At 40.5% G+C, this 20,304-nt stretch overlaps 1 protein-coding gene across 8 annotated transcripts in view; it reads right to left on the bottom strand.

The window, feature by feature from the left end:
• Positions 1 to 20,304, bottom strand: part of tenm2a (teneurin transmembrane protein 2a) — a 404,535-nt gene that overhangs the window by 12,517 nt on the left and 371,714 nt on the right. For all 8 annotated transcript variants that reach the window (XM_052574348.1, XM_052574345.1, XM_052574349.1 and 5 more), the window contains 12 exons: positions 19,259 to 19,464; positions 18,799 to 18,994; positions 17,814 to 17,915; positions 15,461 to 15,655; positions 13,056 to 13,256; positions 12,752 to 12,937; positions 5,325 to 5,471; positions 3,949 to 4,159; positions 3,455 to 3,574; positions 2,510 to 2,771; positions 1,848 to 2,115; positions 284 to 427 (listed from right to left, as the gene is read on the bottom strand). In XM_052574348.1, coding sequence (XP_052430308.1) covers positions 284 to 427; positions 1,848 to 2,115; positions 2,510 to 2,771; positions 3,455 to 3,574; positions 3,949 to 4,159; positions 5,325 to 5,471; positions 12,752 to 12,937; positions 13,056 to 13,256; positions 15,461 to 15,655; positions 17,814 to 17,915; positions 18,799 to 18,994; positions 19,259 to 19,464 — 2,238 coding nt within the window. The remainder of the gene's footprint in view (positions 1 to 283; positions 428 to 1,847; positions 2,116 to 2,509; positions 2,772 to 3,454; positions 3,575 to 3,948; positions 4,160 to 5,324; positions 5,472 to 12,751; positions 12,938 to 13,055; positions 13,257 to 15,460; positions 15,656 to 17,813; positions 17,916 to 18,798; positions 18,995 to 19,258; positions 19,465 to 20,304) is intronic.

The following is a 20,304-nucleotide window of genomic DNA, read 5'->3' as shown; positions in this document are numbered from 1 at the left end:
CAGAGCATTACATTAAATTATTGATCAAAATGACAGGCTCTTTCACTGAAAGCAGCCAGGCATCACAACACATCCGACTTCCTGTGTGTCACCTCAAATCTCAGTCTCAGCGGGTCTGAGACTGGTCCAGAAAAGTTAATTTATTTATATATTGTTCTCCTTTGGGTATGTCTTATTTCATTATGGCATCAACTGCTGCCACTAATGCCCCATCTAAATAAATTAATAAATAAATACAAAACAAATGCATTTTGCCCCCCGTGCAAGAACATGAGGCTCATACCACTGCGCAGGTTGAGTATATGGTGTTTGTCCAGAGACCAGCCGCCCAGATTGGAAGGTTCCAGCTCATAGCCTTGAAGCATAGCAGTCCGCTTCTCCCACAGCACCAGACTAGGACATGATTCATATTCATACCCCACAGAGACTTGGGGACGAAGACAGAGAGAGGGAAAAAAAAAGAGAGTACACAAAATGTATCAAAACAGCATTTAATTAACTACATGACAGGCCAATATTAGAGATGATTAATTTACATACAATGCAAGCAGATTGGATGGGGAGTCTAGCTGGGAAACAGTGAGGGAGAATATAAATATTTATTTGAAAACCACATGCTAAATTAAAAGCCAGAACATTTAGAGATACGATAAAAATTCAGCAATTAGAGACACATATACGAGGTAAGCTATAAATGACCCTGCAACAATCATCACAACATTTCTCTTTGCAGACTGCTGGGCAGAAGTAGGACATATCAGGTTCTGGGCAAGCCTTCACAAATCACCACAGCTTGGGTGCTTTCACAAACACAAAGCACCTCGGTAAGGTGTGAACATGATTTGTTCAGACACCCTGTGGCTGGACATGACTTCAGCTTTCACTTCTCCAAGAGGACCGTGTGATCTGTGCTGCTGCCACAGGGTCATTGCAAGAGACGATCTTCAACAAAAAACTTTCCTTCCATTTCTTGAAAAGTGGAGCACAACTCCATGAAGCCATTAGCATAAATACATATGGAGATATACTGACGAGGCAGGTGAGAATTTATAGCTGGGTAGACGCAAGTGGGACTGTGGGTACCTCAAAATATAAATGAAAAAGATGTAGAGAGCTGGAAGGTAGACAGGTTGAGAAAGCGGCGGAAAGACAAAGAGAGATTAGTGGGTGCTATAAGGAGGTCACACCAGACAGAGTGCTGCTCTCAGCGTTTCCCTCGGCTGCTCTCTGAACCTGTGTGCTTCTCTGACAGGGACGGTCAGGCTGAATGATCTTTGGGACCTACGTTCACACGCATGAGCGCGAATCCTGTCTGATGTGTTAACTCTCACTGTGTGTTCAGTCAGCAGAGTGACCGATTACCCATGGCTGTTTAACTGCAATGTGTCATGAACGGTCACTACAGTCGACCAGGGTCCCAAATAAACACCCATCAAGCTGATCTTGAGGATGCCTTTTTTAATTATTTTTTTTATAATGGATTAGTTGGATATTGGTTGTTGTGATGTGGAGAACATCTGTTATTAATGTTACTCAAAGTAGTGAAGGAATGTTTTTATGATAAGACGGATTTGCAAAATGGTGAAAGCACACAACCCAAACTGTTCAAAGCATAAGGGCTCTTTAATTTAACCATTTCAAAAGAGGTTCATAAGAGGAGAGTTTAATATGTGCACTAATTAAACAAGAGCTTCTTTTTCAGCCTCGTTTTCAGCCTCAATCAAAATTACACAACATTTTTTATTTTTGTAGAACCAGTAACTGCAATACGATAACAACTTTGTTTCGGAGGATGTGTGCTAATAACTAAGTCACCAATCCATTCTAAATTAATTATGTATGCTTACCCACTGCATCAGAGAGGCCATAGACACGCTGACCGTATGCATCCGTCTTGTCCCAGATAAAGGTGTATGCGAGGTTGGGTGAAGCATGGAACCACTTCTGAAAGAGGTGTCCCTCTACGGCAACCATCAGATGGACTTTAACCAGGCTGAGAGGCACCACGGCTTGAGTCATGGTGATCTTGAGCAAAGAGCGGTAACCTGAGGTCCGAGAACTCAGGTGACAGAGTTTCAGATTGGTGCCGGGAATCTCTAGCTGCTCATGCAGAACCTGGCGGAGAGATGGAAGAATGAGTTTCACGTCACAGGAAAAGGGTATTTTCAAATAAGAATAGGAGATGATTAAGAAGGTCAGGCAGTTAGAAGAAAGACTAAAAAGATGAATGGAAGGGGAAAAGCAAAAAAAGAATATAATTAGAGTGAAAATGGTTGATGAGGGATGATGACCTGTGAGTTTCATGAGGTTAACAACCTGTCAACTAATTTAATGACCAAAGAGAGAGTGGTAAAGGAACATGAATAAAGTGAAAAAAGAACACTATTTGGGACACTGAAGTGAGCAAAATTGAAAGGAAAAGTCTAATGAAAGGATCCTATTAATCCAAACACATTAATCAGCAAATTACAGTAATGGATGTTTCAAGGAAGCGAGGATTTCATCATACCTGTGTCTCTGGAATGATGGACCTCTCTCCTGGCCTGGAACTGAAGAAAGAAGAAAGTGGGGAGGCCACAACCACGGGATCAGGCCTCACAAAGCCGCTGAGGTCACAGCTCGGGATGGTGTTCTCCTCTGTCTTTAACATCAGAGTGTCCATGGCGTAGAAAATGTTCCACGGGAGCCACACTGTGCGCTCTTGACTCAAAAATGGAGCCCGCTCAAATCGGAGGGTGAGAGACGCTCCACCATTGGCAATCAGGTCAAATCTAATGACACAGAGCGAGAGGAAGGGGGAAAGGCAAACAGAGTGTAAAACAAATATGTACTTGTGTTATTCTGTTATTGATAGCGCCATTACATTCTGAATGCTTTTACCATTAAAAATATCATTTCTCTGGGAGGGATAATTCATTGTTTTGATAGATTGCAGTCATTTCAATGGAAAGACTGAGTTTACCCGGCTCTTAATGAATCTAATAAAGATTTGTTCAGTTAGCATGTAGCTCTCTAAATCACTAGAAGCATATGTAAACAAGTAAGTAACAAAATAAGGCTTGGCGGCAGACATAATCAAAGTGTTTCAGAGGGGAAAGGGTTGTTTGTTGCTTGGATGATCGGTTTGGATGTGTATGTACCAGGGTTGGCCAAAACTTAGAACCGAAGCATTGGCTTCCTATGAATTCACGGGTATCATTTCGAATTTAAATGGCCACAAGACACAATGCATCCCTTAAACCATTTTTACAACATTGAAACAAAGCTGTCAAGCCAACACTCAAACTTTGTCTTATAAACTGCTTTTCCAGTTAAAAAAAACAATACATTCATATTTAAATTGCATTGCTGCATCCAGTTTGCTACCACACTTCTCAGTTGAAGTACAATTTAAAAAGCACGTCAATTCTTTTGCGTTCAACTGTGGTTGGTAGGAGTACTGCGGTTAACTTACGTTCCATCCTGGCGCGTGAGGGTGTAGCCATACTGCGGGTACTTGACAAACGACACATTTACTCCCACCAGTGGGGTTCCATCTGTCGTCACCACCTGACCTCTGATCAGTGATGCCAGACTGGAGAACACAGAACAAACAAGAAAACATCAGCTGCTCTATAACCAATAAATCCAAAGTGATACCATCAGTCCAACAACTGCTGTCAAAATAATCCCATGCATTTCCCATTAGCCAACAAATCCGTCAGTTATTCCAAGAAATACAGTGGAAAGAGACAGGTAGATGTTCTAGCACCACTGACAACAATCGATACAGTTACTCAAAAATAGCTCTGGGGTTACACAGCACAGAACTGACAATAACTATCCCAGCACTCAGTTTTCACTCAACAACAGATATAGCATATATTGTGTGCACTTCAGATTTCTTCTACCATACAATGCAAGAGACATGACATTTACCAAGTTGTTGTGTGCAGTACAGTAAATTACCTTGCGTTAAATGGATTGTCTGCAGGAATTATATGTGTGCTGTCCCGGCCCACTAGCATCTTAACACGGTCATAGAAGGAACGGACTTTCTGCTCAGGGTGCTGGCCTTGCTGGATGACCTGTAAGGGATCCCTGGACCCTTTACAAAGGGGACTGTTCTGGCAGGGACTTTGGATACAGCAGTCCGGATCCATGCAGTCAGTCAGACCATCTAGAAGAAATAAAACAGCGGTGTGATGAGTAATGTCATATTATAATGGTGCACAATCAATCAGAGCTGCCTAAGGCTGAAAAAGATTTCTCTCTTCATCTCGTTCTCTGCTCAAAAAAATAAAAAGGAAACATTCTTCATCTGTTGAACGAGAGGCCGTTTCATCAAAGTGTTCTTGTAGGTTTTGAACACAATGATGTTGGATTTGAATCTTGTCTCTGTTCCAGTATTCATTTACCAAAGAGTTTGAAAAGTGCTTTCTTCTTTCCCTCACCTTGAGGCTTTGAATTATATTACTTACTACGGCCTTGATTTTTTTAAATCCGTCTTTTCAGATGAAAGCCAACAGTCCAGAATTTTCTGAGAAAAGGTTATCTTATTCCTATGAAATTTACACATTCAAGAATTCTAAACAGTGTTATAGATACACTCAAAAAGTTGCCACATCTGGTTAGTGCACTAAACAGTCGCTCTCATCACATTAAAGCATGGATTACATTAAAGCTGCAGTGTATAATTTGTTTAATGTTAAAACATGTGTAACGGAGGCCATTAAGCCTCCTTGTAAGTGCGTCCGCCTCCCATGCCGGAGACCCGGGTTCGAACCCTGCTCGGAGTGAGTGGGAGGAGCGTCAGAGAGGACCCGGGAGAGAAGGGGTTACATTGGTGCCGTGACCCGGATGGGAGTGAGGTTTAGGGGGTGAGTGTAACAGAGGCCAGCGAGTAGTGCTGTGCAGGTAAACCTCACTCCCCGATCTCAAGAGACGCACTAGCAACAGACGCTAGTGGCTGTAACCATTTAGCCTCCTTGTTAGTGCGTCCGCCTCCCATGCCGGAGCCCCGCTCGGAGCGAGCGCGAGGAGCATCAGAGAGGACCCAGAAGAGAGGGGTTACACATGCATCACTTAATGGTGTGTGATTAGATTTTGACTACCAGTTTATAGGGACAATGTCAAACAGGGAAAATATCTGTGGATTCTAATTGTCATTTTTTACATAATTCCGTTTGGAATTATATAAAAATACTCCTAGAAATTACACACAGCAGCTGTTCCTGAAATTACAGAAATTGCACACAGCAGCTGTTCCTGTGCACATGTGGCTGTTCCAATCATGTACAATCTTTGTCACAAAGTTCCCACAGAGTCAACAAAAGATCTCTCACCTCCTTCATTGTCTTTGTTGTCTGCACATGAAGTCTCCATGGCGACATTGCAGCCGGTGCCTCTCCATCCAGTCTTGCACTCACAGTGCCAGCTGTTCTGACCCTGCAGACACTGTCCATTTCCATTACATCGGTTCGGACAGCCATCTGCAATGGACAGAAAGAGAAGGAAGATGGATTTAGAGAGGCTGAAATCACACCAGTCATCAGAACACTGATATATCAATAATTGTGACCAAAAGTTTGAAAACAAGCTAGAAATAGTTTCGAGTTCAAATTAATGGAATTTGGAATTTAATGGAATTGAATGATTTAAAAAAATAATAATAGTAATTTAGCTTTTGGTGTCGCTATATGTGGATATATATATCCTGTTTGACATTGTCCCTTTAAACTGGTAGTCAAAATCTAATATAAATATAATGTACATTTTCAGATAATAGCTTTTTAGCTACTTATTTGTCTGTCTAATTTATTCTTAAAATTAGAAAGTTTTTTTTTTTTTGCATCTGTTTAATATAATTTTATGCATATAGCAAATAAAACAGAACACAAAAAAATATTGCTGAAGACATTATCCAGACAGTCAAAATGGAATGCCACAAATGAACACGAAATGCAAATGAGAATCATCCTGTATGCTAATATGTGTCTATTTTTTCAAACTTTTGGCTGTGACACTATAGGCAGACATGCATCAGTGCTCCCACACAAACATATCTGCCTCCAATGCGCTCAATGCCCATTTAAGGGGATGAAGTATATGAAAAGCAATACTATTCACATCTAAATTCATTTCAAACTCTGAGATCAATTCAATTAGCTTCGGTAGACTCTATTGATAGCCATTGTTGGTAGCAAATGAATTTATCAAAACTCATCCATTCAGGAGGGGATATTTGTAAAAGGCACACACACTCTCCGACTGTTCATTTACAGTAGCTGATTTGATTTGTCTGGATAGAGAGTGATGCTCTCATGTAAGAATGTGGTTAAGACAGACTGGAGTCTACAGATCAGATTAGGACACATCTTTAGTTTGAAGTATGAGCCCATGTGTGTGAGAGAACCAAGGACCTTTGAATAAGATCAGTGTGATAAGAACTGTCAGATTTTTGTGATAAGTCAAATTTAAAGATGTTTTCAAGAACGAGAAAAAGAACACTTTATTTTTTGGAGTGAAGTGTGGCATGTGTGTGGGTGTTTAATGTATGCAGTAACGGGATAAACAGTCTTCCTAAAAGACAAAAGGTGGAAATCAATCTCGTCACAACAGTTTTGAAAAGAACGTGGATTGATGTAAATGTTTTAACCAAGCTCTCTCTTGGAGAGGCAGTGACTGAGATGAACAAACACAAAGAGAAATTAAAAGGCTAAGTCCTATTCTCCTTTAGCCACACCAGTCCATAATTAAGCACCCTAGAGACATGACCTAACATTTCCGAGTCATCGGGAGTTTTGTGTAAATAAAACATGCAGTCTAAAAATCTCAGCACTGCCGTGGGCATCGTCTCTTACCTCGCTGTAAAACGAAAACCACACTGCGACCTCACACTGTGTCATCAGAAACCATTGCTGGTCCCCCGGAGTTCAATCTCTAACAGTTAACACTTCTGTTAGTGTGTCACAGCCTCCGCTTATGGTTACCCTGGAAACACAGCCTTTTAGATGGAACTGGTTTCCTTCATCGCAAGTTTATACAGTATTATTGGCAGCTGACCCCGCGCAGGTGACACTTCGAATGATTTGTGATGAGTGGAATGAAATGGCCTCAACCAGAGGAGTGTGTAAACCCAGCCTGCACTGGGATGCATTCAGCCATTGTGACTCAAATCAAATGTTGCTTTAATTAATGAAATTTTCAATGTCTGGGGTCCTTGAGATGCCACATTAACAGCCTGCTATGCATCGATTGTCACGCAATATTGAGCTGAGAGGAAAGTCACTTAGCAATGATTGCCTTTTAAATGGAGCTGCCATTTTAAGCAGCCAAATACTTATGAAACACCAGGACAGCAAAATCTATGCTGACCATTGATCTTCCTCATTGGACAGCACTGAGCAGGGCCCCTCTTTTATGCCAAAACCCAGTCGATTCTCAGAACACTAACTAGAATAAAGTGGGATTTCACAAACTATTAAGCCACCTGGCTAAAGTAATGCAGGTTGACTCTATTGTAATCTACTTAAAAGGAGCTGAGATTGCCTTGAGTTATGGGTCAGCGCACATGGTATGAGAGAGGAACGCAAAGGTGAGATGGGGAAAGAAGCACGCTGCATAGCAGCAGTCAGAGGTTTGATGGATGGAGAGATGGATAGAAAGAGACAGATGGATTGGTGGAAAGGGGAAAAAACTGCAAAAGAAAAGAACAGCAGGGTTTCAAGGAAGAAAGGACGAAGAAAGAAAGAAAGAAAGAAAGAAAGAAAGAAAGAAAGAAAATTCTTAAAAGATGGGATATTATGGGGAGAAAGAACGTGTGGAAGAGAAATCCAGTCCTCCACCTAACTATCCCATCCACTGGCCTGAAGCCCTCTCGCCTTTAAAGGTCATAAAATAAAGGTTAGATTCATAAATCCTCCAAATGCGCCTTAGGAAGAGACAGATAAAGTCCCGCAGGGAGTGAGCACCTACTGCATAAAACGCCCTCTGTCAGGGTTTTCCTTGCCTATAGAGTTCTATGTACTACTACAAAGTCAAATAACATCGTAAACTTCAGCATGGGAATTGTGAAAGCTGAAAATTTTCACTCAAATGTTTTCTGAACTATAGTAGAGACTGGGCAATGTCCTTTGCGCATTGAACAAGTTATCTCAGAAGCCTAGTGTGTTTGGGAAACCTGTTTGGAAACAGTCAAACATTTTTATTCCTGCAATTTCTGTTTGTTTGTCTAATGGTGCAGATATGTGCACTGCAACTTTAACAACTGCCACTCCCTAAAAGGACATTCAGATGTGCAGTTAAAGCTGGGGTAGGTTTGGTTTTTATGGTGGGCGTGGTTTCAATTCAGGATACCCTAGCATACAAAATCCATGCCTCCAGTGGCTATTCTCCTGCAGCCATTTTGGCCAATTAGAGATGCAAATTTAAATCGATTAACAATTGATGCCAGGTCTTGTGCCAAACTTGCTTCCGTCCACTGATGCATGAGCATTCAGGTGATCACTGTGGGCCCTGCAGTTAAACTCCTCATTATCCTGCTCTCCCTGCAAACATACCGCACTCCCCTTCTTAGAAAAGCACACACACTCCTGCCCCTCCATTAGTATTCATGCTATGAGTTAGAACTCATGCAGACGCTGAGACAAAGTCATTACCATGCCTCCTGTTGTCCTGCACCCTGTGTGTAAAAATATGCACAGCAAAAGTGTTGCCCACTGCTCTTAACCCACTCTGTACCAATGGCTCATGAAATTTTACATTTATCTTAGGATCTACTCCCTCCAAATCCCTTTACTTGCAGTAGTGATCTATATCCCTCAGGTATAGCAAATTCTATGTGATCTTTGTCTCCACTTTGCAGTGTCCTCGGTAATTTAGCTCTTTTGTCTGAAGCAGACTTGATGGAACTATACGATGACTTGCCTCCTGTGTCTCTGTTCTGTGCAAACAAAAAGGCAGACTCAAACAGACTGCTAGGAGCTGGTGTGTGCTGGTGAGTGCTGCTCTGCCTCTAGCTGAAACTGCAGTATACTTAAATGCAAGCATTCCCATTATGCTTAGACATGTAGTTGACCCAGCCTTTAACTATGCTCCTACAAAAGTAGGAGGGAATGTGGGTGGTGTACTGTAGTGGTTCCAGCTCAAGTCTATTAACTTCAAGTTCATCGGTTCCAACTACATCAAGAAGCCTTTACTATTGTGCTTTTGAGCAAGGCTCTTAAACTCATGCTGCTCAGAGAGACCTGTTCTTTAATAAGTAATGTTGCCATTCTATGGCATAATTCCTTCAAAGATGCAGAAATAAATCCTACATATAAAAAGAAAGACTTTTAGTTTAATGGAATACTCATAAACAAACACTCAAGTATGCAAATACAATTGCTTAATCAGTGCATTGCAAAAACATGGTGCTTTTGTGCATATTTAAGGTTCTTCATACTTAAAGGGTTAGTTCACCCAAAAAAGACAATTCTGTCATTAATTACTCTCACTCGCTGTTCCAAACCCACAAGACCTTTGTTCATTTTTGGAATAAATATTAAGATATTTTTGATGAAATTCAAGAACCTTCTGACCCTTTATAGACAGCAACAGCAAGAACGGTAGTAAAGACAAACATCCCATCTGACATAAGTGGTTCAACCTTAATTTTATGAAGCTTCAATAATAGATTTTGTGTGCAACTAAAACAAAAATAACTTTATTCAACAATTTCTTCTGTTCTGGTCAGTCTCCGCCACCATTCATGACAGTACCACGACACATGCGTGTGCATTCCTCTGCTTGTAAACAAGCCGCAGCGCATGCATGTTCTATGCCAGAACACCGGCTCCTGCGTCAGCAGCATCATCACACGCATTCACATGAGTAATACCATTCACAAGAATAGGAGACTGACAAGGATAAGAGGAATTGTTGAAAAGTATTCTAATAGCTTCATAAAATTAAGTTTGAACCATTGATGTCACATGGACTATTTTAATGATGTCCTTACTATCTTTCTGGTCCTTGAATGTGGTAGTTGCATTGCTGTCTATGCAGGGTCAGCTCTTGGATTTCATCAAAGAAAAAAAATCGTAATTTTCTGTTCCAAAGTTAGAAACATATTACATTATCTAACTGGTTTTGCAAAATTATTTTCAAAGTGTTGCTCCATCTCAACTGACAGGCCTGAAAGACTGGTTGGTTTTGACAAAATGGTAATTACTTGACTCATAAATTTTGCAAGATAACCATCCAATTACTAATTTAACATTATTGAGCCAAGATTTTGCCAAGGATTCATAAAGCAATAAGTATAGTAGACATACTGAGATGTACCATGATCATTTGGGCACCTAGGGGGAGTTGTGCAGGTAAATCTCTTGCCATCTAGAGGCAGTAGCAACTGACACCAGAGACTTCAGTCTTCAGTGTTCCTGTTAGCATGCCTGCCTCCCAGTGCTGGCTGCTGCCAGTTTGAGCCCTGCTTGGAATGGGCAGAGTGGAACCGGTTGCATTGGAATTTAGATTTATCATTATATGTTATGAATCGCGTTTTGACTCAATCAACAACTTGCGCAAGATATTTAACCTCAGGTTACTCCATTGAGACTGTCTTTGTAATAACTTGTGATAGACATTTTTATGATGTCTGCTTACTATCTATTCAATTATATGTGAAACATGGCCACTCTAATGTATAGTATTACCCGATATTCTAAAGGATTTAAAAGTCATTCTATTAAGTGGCTCAGGCAGATTGAACACTTTTGTAGCTTGGTAATGCTGTAGGAGAGGGACATTTAAAAAGCAACAAGGTGCAAAACAGATGATTACAGCTATACTATCATCATCTGACAACAAGAATATAAACACACACGCTGAAGAACACAGACTAGCACTATGAACCTACTCAACATGACATTCTACTCCACAACGGCTACTCTACGAACAGAAGCACACAGTCGTTATGCAGCCAAACTATCAGAGGCAGGGGGGTTGCTCACGACCAGACTAAAAACTAAAAGTGCAGCTAGCACTAGTCACAGTACGACGAGGTACAATACCTTCAATACTTCCATCCCAAATGTCTGCATCAGAAAGGACATTCAGAAGAAACAAAAATGTGTCATAACAAGAAGACAAATTAATACATGTGTTGCATTTGAATCACGTAGAAACAGAAGAGTTCTCAGAAATAAAAATGGAAACTGAAGATGGAAGCCATTTACGAGGCTTTTTTAGCCCACAGAAAGAGTTTGGTGACAATAAGCAGACAGACTTCCTGTTGTGGCGTTCAATGGGGAGAAGGATTAAAGGCAAAGCACTTTCAGTCTTTGTCGCTTGTGTCATCTTTGGAGTGACAGACAAACATGCACACACATATCCACAGATGATGAGAGAAAGGAAAACTCTGGCGTTTGAGTCTATTTTTGAGATAGAGAAGTCAAGACAAAAAGAGGTGTGACTTATCAAGGTGAAGACACCTCTACCTTTCATCAGTTGCTGCTACTCTGCAAGGACTGTTCATTACCCAGCAGCCCACACATCTGCCTCCGCTGTGTGAGGCGTGATCAAACACAACTAAGTCTGTTCTCAGTCCAACACCAGACAGAGAAACAGTCTAATTCTCCTCAATAACCCCCCCACCACACACTCTTGCACCTCAGCGCCTCATTCATCTCTCCTATACATACTGACCCAGTGGCTACTGATTTCACCTTGGTCTGTCTTATGCCCTATTTACAACTTGTATAAGCTTATGGGAACATGCTTCCAAACTGATATAAAGTCAAGCTTTTAGTTTTCTATTCTCTACCCTCAAATGCTTTAAACTTCTCTTTCAGAGATTTGGGTCAAATGATGCACTTGATTTGTACTTGCAGTCATGCAATGGCTGTCACTTGAATGTTTCTGTCATTTTCACAAGAATGTAGGGAAGGGGTGTTCAATCCTGCTTTTTTTGGTCTGGATGTTTTGGTATCCCATTTTTTTATTTTCATCATTTAGATGGGAGCTCATGAGAGTCACCTTTGTTGCCGCTACAGTATGTATCGATACACACTTCTGTGGACTCTGCAGCAGCCTGGAATCCCTCTGGATTTATATGACCAAAATGTGGACCACATGAGTTTTGGGCAGCTTTTGGAGCATGGCCTTAAGATTAATTGTTTTAGAGTCGTGTACTATACATCCCATCCTGATGGATCAGTCAAGAGAAAAATTACAAGCATAGACTTTTCCTGGAGTTCTCCTAAATCCCTGAGCTGCATGCAAGTAGGTCATGTTCCTGGATCAACATCCTTTCCTGGTCCTTAAGAAACCATTGCCCAAACCAGGGGTGTCCAATCCTACTTCAGGATGGCCACTGTCCTCTAGAGTTCAGCTTCAACCCCAATGAAACACACCTGAACCAGCTAATCAAGGTCTTATTTGGCATACAACAAACTTCCAGGCAAATGAGTTGGAGCCCAACTCTGCAGGATAGTGGCCCTCCAGGTGTGAGTTTGGACACCCCTGGCCCAAACCATAATTTAGGCCAAAAATAAGAGATAACTTTTTTAGACCCTAAACCCAGCTCTAACCCTTTCCCTAAAATCTGATTGGTTGATAATAATGTTGCCCTGGAACCAACAAGGACGATCCAAAAATGGGTCCCTCTCACATAAAGCTTAGAGGAGGGAGCAGAGGCAGAGCAGAGACAGTGCTTTGGCATCTGTTGTAATAGTGAGTATAGTGAGCAGGGAAAGATCAATTCGTGGGTCAGGGCTGGGTGTATGCCTACCGATGGTGCAGTGTTCTCCATTCCAGCCCTGTTCACACTCGCACTTCCCATCCTTACAGGTGCCGTGCTTCACACAAAGCGGGTTACACACACGCTGGTCGCACGCAGCACCTGTCCAGCCCTCCTCGCAGCGGCACGAACCACCCATGCATACACCGTGTGTCCCGCAGTCGACTGAGCAAACCTCTGTGTCGAGAAAAGGACAGAGCAGTAAAACCACTATTTACATACCATACATTAGAAATCAGGTATGAAAAATTGAAACATTTGTATTACTGTGATCCAATCAAACATGCAGACTGACCGACAGAACAATCAGGGCCCATCCAACTGGGGTCACAGCTACAGACACCTGTGTCTGGAATAAAAGCACCATGACCATGGCACTGATCTGGGCACTGTGCTCTGGGCAGCTCACAGCTTGGTCCACCCCAGCCTGGTTTACAGTGGCACTCTCCGTTCACACAGATGCCATTATTTGAGCAGGTCGGATCCAGGCAGTCAACTGCAAACAAAAGATAAGAGTCATTAATGAGGATTCATCTGTCAGAAAAAAAACAAAAAACCCTATGATATTTCTTTATAAACTCGGTTTTCTTTCCTGTGTTGACATAATGTTTATGAAGAAGGAAGCTAGGGAGGGATGTATTGAAAGGATTGTCCCTGTTTTTTAAAGGCAAAGCCTTTAGTTTATGTCACAGCAATGATCATGGATTTTCTACTTGTTGTTTCCAGTTAAAAGTGTTATTGTTTATTCTTGATAATATTTGATTGGATAAAATTAGTAAATGCAAGATATGTCATGGGAAATGGAAAGGTATCAATTGTAGGTTTACACCATTAGCTGTTAAGTAAAAGCAACAAACCCACAACTTTAATAATCAGTGGGCTAATTTCCCATTTATTTACATATTTGATTATTTATTAGACGAAAGGACTATACCTATATACTGATACCAAAAAGATTATGAGAAAAAAAGGGTGCATATTAACATATACCTGGGCTTTCTGGGGTTTTTAAGAAGGCATGCACAAGCACATACTACGTCTTTCATCTAAGCATGAAAAATCAATATCCCACACCTTAAGTGTGAGAATGGCAGTTTCCTGTCTAAAGCCTTTCACACTCACCTCTCAAACCCTCACTTTCTCAGCATCTCAGTCTGTCTTACTTACTCTCCATTCCTCTCTCTTTTTGACTTTGACCCTGTCTCTCACATGTTCCATCCATGCCTCAAAAATGTATATCGATTGCTGAGCGAAAGAAGAGATCTGGCCATGAAAAGTGCGAGAAAGCCATTTGACAAATTACCCGTCCCTAAGGTGCCCTGCGTGACACCCCTGTCTCAGCCCCCTCGGCTCACAGAAGTGCTGCTCCTTTTCCTTCAAGCACATAAAGCCATTCATGCCAAATGTTTATGCTGCAGAAACTGCACATCACAGATATCGATTTCTGTGTCACCGGCACTTCAGGTAAATTGTTTGAGTGACTCTGCTGTGATGAATATCTGATTTAAAAAAAATGAAAAAGAAAGGAGCAAAAGTGCTGACCTTGTGATCTGCAACAACTCTGTTCCTCATGACCTTCTAAAAATCATTCTCTCTCATTTTACACACATACATTTGCTTTTCTGCCATGTTGGAAACTCTCCATTGACGTACATTGTTTCTTACTGAGTTAATGATATTATATATCCCTTAAACCTAACCCTGACACAAACCTTTTTGCAATTTTATATTTTCATCGACATTATTAACATGTTGAATTTCCTCCTCATTGTGGGTACATTTTCACACCAAAGTTTAGGCAAAACTTGACTAGCACATCATAAACATCTTATGCTCGCTAGTCTATATGCTTTCATTTTATAGAAAATAACAGTATGAACATTCACCTAAATGTATTCTTTTGTGTTACATGAACGAACAGACAAACAAACTAAAGGGGTGGGTGGGGGATGGGTAGATTTGGAATTAGAATGTGTAAACAATGACATAATTTTCCTTTTTAGGTGAACAATTCATTTAAAAATCTTCAATCCCCCTCTAAACACTTTAATATGGGACTTGATGCCAGACTGTTGATAATGAATTAGAGATTTAGAGAATAAGAATTAGAAAGCATTAATATGCAAGGCTTTTGTAGTTCTGTTTGTTTAGCTGCCATCAAAGTCTCTCTCTAATGAGCTGCAGAGACTTTCTGAAACGCTGCTTTCCATCAACCTATTTCTGTTTGTTAGCTGTTTTCATCTCAGCCTCCACTTTTGTCCTCTTATACCTCGTCTTTTTTCTTCTGTCTCTACCTTTTTCTTTATCTTCCCTCTCCATTTTTAGACTCTTGGGACTCTTATAGTTTTCTTATCTCTTATTGCCAGTCACTGTCTTACCCAAGAGCCACCGAACTCTACAGAACACAAAAAATGAATCAAGACTGAAACTATTGTTCTCACCACCCAGATCAATATATTTTCTAGCCTTTTCTCCTCTCTGAGAGGTGTTTTTGCGGGAGCCCATTAAGACCTACCAGTGAATCTGGGGAAACAGCCAAAAATGACTTGTTTGAATATGTGAAAATGTGTGTTTTCCCTTTCCAAGTAGCCACATGCACAGAATGCAGCTATTACAGCCACAGAGGATATTATTGAGCCATCGAGAAAGAAACTACATCTACACAAAGTTACACTATTACACACATGCACATACACTTACCCTCAGCGCAGTTCTCTCCTTTGTAGCCCAGAGAACAAACACATGTGCCCTCTGTGCACGTGCCATGACCGCCACACTGGGGGTCGATGCACTGACTTATGGGAACATCACATTCCGGACCCTTCCATCCGCTATAGCAGATACACGATCCCTTGTCATACTGACCATTTCCACTGCAGAGGACAGGGCACGCCGCTTGGGAAGAAACAGAAAGAGAACAAGGCATCATTTTACATGAGTCTGAAATGTCCTTATTCATTTCTTTTGCAATGGTTTACCTCCAGAGACCCTTGAATAGCACGAGAGACAAATTAGACAGCATAGGGAGAGAGATTTTCAGTATGTTTACAAAGAATGTGTTTAAGTTTATGATGAGATCGAGAAACAGGTTGGAAGTTGTGGTCATGGATGACTCTCTGAATGGTGAGATACTAGGAAAATAATGAACTGAACCAAACTCGTTCAACAACAATCAGTTTGGTGGAACATTCCCTTACTGAGACTTTAGTTTGATTGCAAACTGAAATTACGATTTATTAATTTAGCAAATGCTTTTAACCTAATAACTAACAAATGAGAAAATGTATTACAAAAAATATTGATATCACGGTGCATGTCCAAAAATATGGTAATACCATGATAAATGTCTTAAAACATGATAATATTATGATACTGTAAATTACCTAAAAACATCATATCATCATGGTGTATGTCCAAAAACATGGTAAAACCATGGTACTTGTGCTAAAAAATAGCAATAGCATGACACATATTCGAACATATTACAACAGACTTCACCTGCATCTGAACCTGAGTCTTGACTTTTAAACTACATTACCCAGAAGCACTCTCTCTCTAAGCCCTGATAAAATATGTCTACTAACTAGCAGCCTAAAAAGACTTCTTGGGGCGATTTCTGAAATGAGAGTCTCAAGGCTCTGTGCATCAGAAGATATTATTACACACACACACACACACACACACACACACACACACACAAAGGGTCAGCAGTAGTGGAGGGAGTGGACAGCTGTGAAAGGTTGGAGAAAACTGTAATGAAAGAAAATGTAATTTAACATTCTGTAACAAAACTATTAATCATGAGCTTCCCAGGTGAACAATGGGAGATATTGGGCGGTATGAACCACCATTCATCATCCTTATGCCTGGGAAAGAGAGAGAGGTAGAAAGAGAAAGACAGAGAGAGAGAGAGACCTCTGCTAAAATATAGATCTCAGTTTCTCTGAGTCATAGAACTAAAGCACCTTCTTAACAGGAAAGTATGCAAATGCAGTGAATGTATTTTCAGTCAAGCTGTGCAAATGAATTTTTTACCCAGCTATCTAAAAAGGGACTTCCCATTGACAACTGTCTTTCTAAGCTAATTATAATTACAACAGAGGTATCTCTTACCTCATAAACTTTTGGCAGTTCCAGAGCTAAATAAAGATTTAGTCTATTTATGAACCATTTTTCCTTCTTATGATGGTCCATAAATTAAGTTGGGAATTTTATAATCCAATTGGTCCCAAAACGTATAGCTAGGTCAGAAACACACACACATACACACTCATCTAGAGGGGGCCTGGACTCTTGGGCTAAACCCAAGGCTGTTGAGTGTGTAAAGCCATAGGGACCGCTGAGATTAACACACATCTTGGATGTGTTCAGCTCTTTGCTGGTGCCATACTAGCAACAATTCACTGCTGTTCCCCCTTGCATTTGTTTTTACATGCTTTTCTCTTCATGTCTGTCTGGACCCTAGTCTGCATGCTGTTTTGCATTATTTGCAATAAATTGTTTTTTGGCATTTTACATACAGAGGTGACAAGAAATGATGACAATAAGATAAATGGAGAATTTTTACTCATCCTCATGCTTTTGTAAATGTGTATGACTTTCTGTTATGGAATAATGGTGAGTTTTTGTAGATGATCTTAGTCATTCTTTATGAGGTTTGAGCTGTCAAGCTCCATAATGACAAAAAAGCACCATCAATTTTTTCCATATGCTGTCCAAAGTGGATCCTCACACATGTTTTGAACGGCATGAGGTGATTAAAAGATGACAAAATGATTTTTAAACAGCGTTCCTGTGGCTCAGTGGTAGAGCATTGTGTTAGCAGCAAAAAGGGTTGTTGGTTCAATTCCCAAGTAACACATATACTGGTACAAATAATCTTGAATAAATCTGCTAAATGTAAATATGACATCAATTGATCATTCTCCATTTTGCTAATATGAGTGACAGGGAAGTAAAAATTGTTCTCACTTCTCTGTCAATGTTTTTTTTCCCCTCAAGCTCTTTCTCTTACTGTACGACAGAGTTTGGGTGTAATTGGAGTGTCTCTTACCTTTCGAGCAGTCCATACCATGGAACCCGGGGAAACAGTGACACACTCCTGACACACACTCTCCGTTACCATGACAGTTGCGGGGACACTCTTGCACAGAGTCTGTAAAAAGAATGAAACCTTTCTAAAAAAGGCCACTTTGATGGCAATGACAGCTGTAACCACCAATTCCAGCTCTCATCTCGTCCTGACCTGCACTGCATCCTCTCTCTCTCTCTCCTTCAGCTGAGTTTTCTTTCCTTCTTTCGCTCTATTTCTGAGTGGCGATCTCTGGTCATTATTGATACAGCCCATTCAAACAGCGTCACACATCATTTCATTAGCCATGAGTAATATCACGGCAATGAAAGTAGGCCATATCACAGTAGATTAGTGCAAGGTTAATTAGTGAGACACCACTTATTCGTAGAATTCATGCATGTGAATATTCATAGAATAGAGCCACGAGGTGCTTATCTCATTTCAAGTGAATAATAATATATATGAAATTGTATAACATTAATAGCTTGACATTTTTTAATTATTTCCTTTTTACTAGACGGCAGTGAAGCATTTATATGTAATTCTATAGAGACTAAAATCTATGAATCCAATTGTTCATAATTTAAAAAATTAACAATTTTTTTTATTAAACCTCATTTATGAAATACAAGTTTCTGTGTAAATCGTTCGGAAAAAAAGCATGTGCCATTCAATGTCACAACACAAGGATATATTCCTCATAAAACCACAAGCACATTCAGTGTCACATGATCATTCAGAAATCATTCTAATATGCTGATTTGGTGCAGGTTTATTATTATTATTATTATTATTACAATGTTGATCAGTTGTGCTGCTTAGTATAGATTTTTTTGCATTATATTTGGTTTTAAAACACTTTTAATATACTGTATTTAAAAAAATGGTTATGTTTGTTTATCACAGCAAATGCATTGTATCTTCTCGTCTCAAATAAAAAAAGTGTTAGTACAGTAGAACTGACCCAGAACAGCTGTGCTAAATGAGACCGATTCTCTCTCCTTGCCGTCGTTGTAGAAAGCCAGGTGCCATGTGCCGGGGTCCAGATACTGTACAAACACGGCCTCGTTCAGAACCACCGTCTGAATACTGCGTCTCTCACGGGGCGACTCCACTACGCTCCATTTCTCTTTTCCATCCAAACGCTCCATATAGTCGTACTGCAGAGGGAGGAACACAGAACAAGGGAAACGAGAAGGGACGTTTTTATTTTTCGAGATCTCAAGTGGTTTGACAGCATTCATAAATATCAAACAGTGAGATACTTTGATGATGAGCTATTGGAATGATTTTATCTAACACCTGGTGACTTCTAAAATGTGTTTGCAATTACTGATTGATCCGCTGTTGGGATGAAAGCAGGGTTTTTTCCCTGAAAGGACTTCACAGAGTGGCCTCTCTGTAAATAGAAAAGGTTTGCACACCTGTGCATGGGACGGCGGCAGCCCTTTGCGAATGTAAACCCCGAACAGTGCATCCTTGCCCAAGGAGATGTTAAACTTGAGGAACTGAGGCTTGCTGAGGTGCATCAGGGATCTCCAGAACACCCCGGGCGGCACCTCCTGGGTCACGCGCCTGCCCACCTCCAGGCTGCCTGTATCTATGCTGCTGTTGCGAGCTGCCCATGGCCCTGAGGAAGGCATAAAACAAAAATCAATCTCTCACCCTTGTTTATAGATTCAGAGGTAGCCGCTTTGAAAACAGAAAACAAAAGGAAATGGCACAAAAGTGTTTTCTCTCTGGGAGACGCTTATCTGATGGAAACTGAAAAACACAAAAGCTACTTCCTGAAGTCTTTTTGCCCATAAGCTCACTGCACCCACACAGAGCAAAGAAAGCCGAGAGTGTATCACGATAAACAGCAGAGAGCCAGAGAGAGACAGGGAATAGTGGCTTCTTTGCTGGATATCTGAGCCTGGTTTTTCAAACGCAGCTCACAGAAGAACTGAGGAATAACTTATAAAGATGAAAAGTTAATGGTCGCTTCTAGGAAGCTGAGCTCTACTGGAATCCTCACATGATCTATGATTCTGACTGAGATTTAGTTTTCAGAACTACACTCTTAATGTCGACATCAAACTGTTTACTTTCATGATGTGAAGCATTTCAGAGTGAAATAGTTAATTCAATGAATTATATATATATATATATATATATGCATATTTATATATAGTGTAGGGTTTGTTTTTGACATAAGTCTCTTATTGCTGGATTTATTTGATAAAAAAAAAACAGTAAAATCAATAATATTGCATAATATTATTAATGCATTTAATTCCTGTGATGCAAAGCTGACTTTTCAGCATCATTGCTCCAGTGTTTTTGTTTGTTCGTTTAGGGTTTACGAGGAACCAATTTCTAAAATTGAAATTGCAACCTGTTGATCTCTAATTCACTTCCTCTCCCCCTCTTTTTGTTTTGGTTTTTGTCTCTGGTGTTTGTGGACTCTCAGGCTGACGGAGAGGTCTCT

The sequence above is a fragment of the Carassius gibelio genome, chromosome B14 (assembly GCF_023724105.1).
Source record: "Carassius gibelio isolate Cgi1373 ecotype wild population from Czech Republic chromosome B14, carGib1.2-hapl.c, whole genome shotgun sequence".
Taxonomy (NCBI): Eukaryota; Metazoa; Chordata; class Actinopteri; order Cypriniformes; family Cyprinidae; genus Carassius; species Carassius gibelio.
This window is presented reverse-complemented; position numbering and strand designations above follow the sequence as displayed.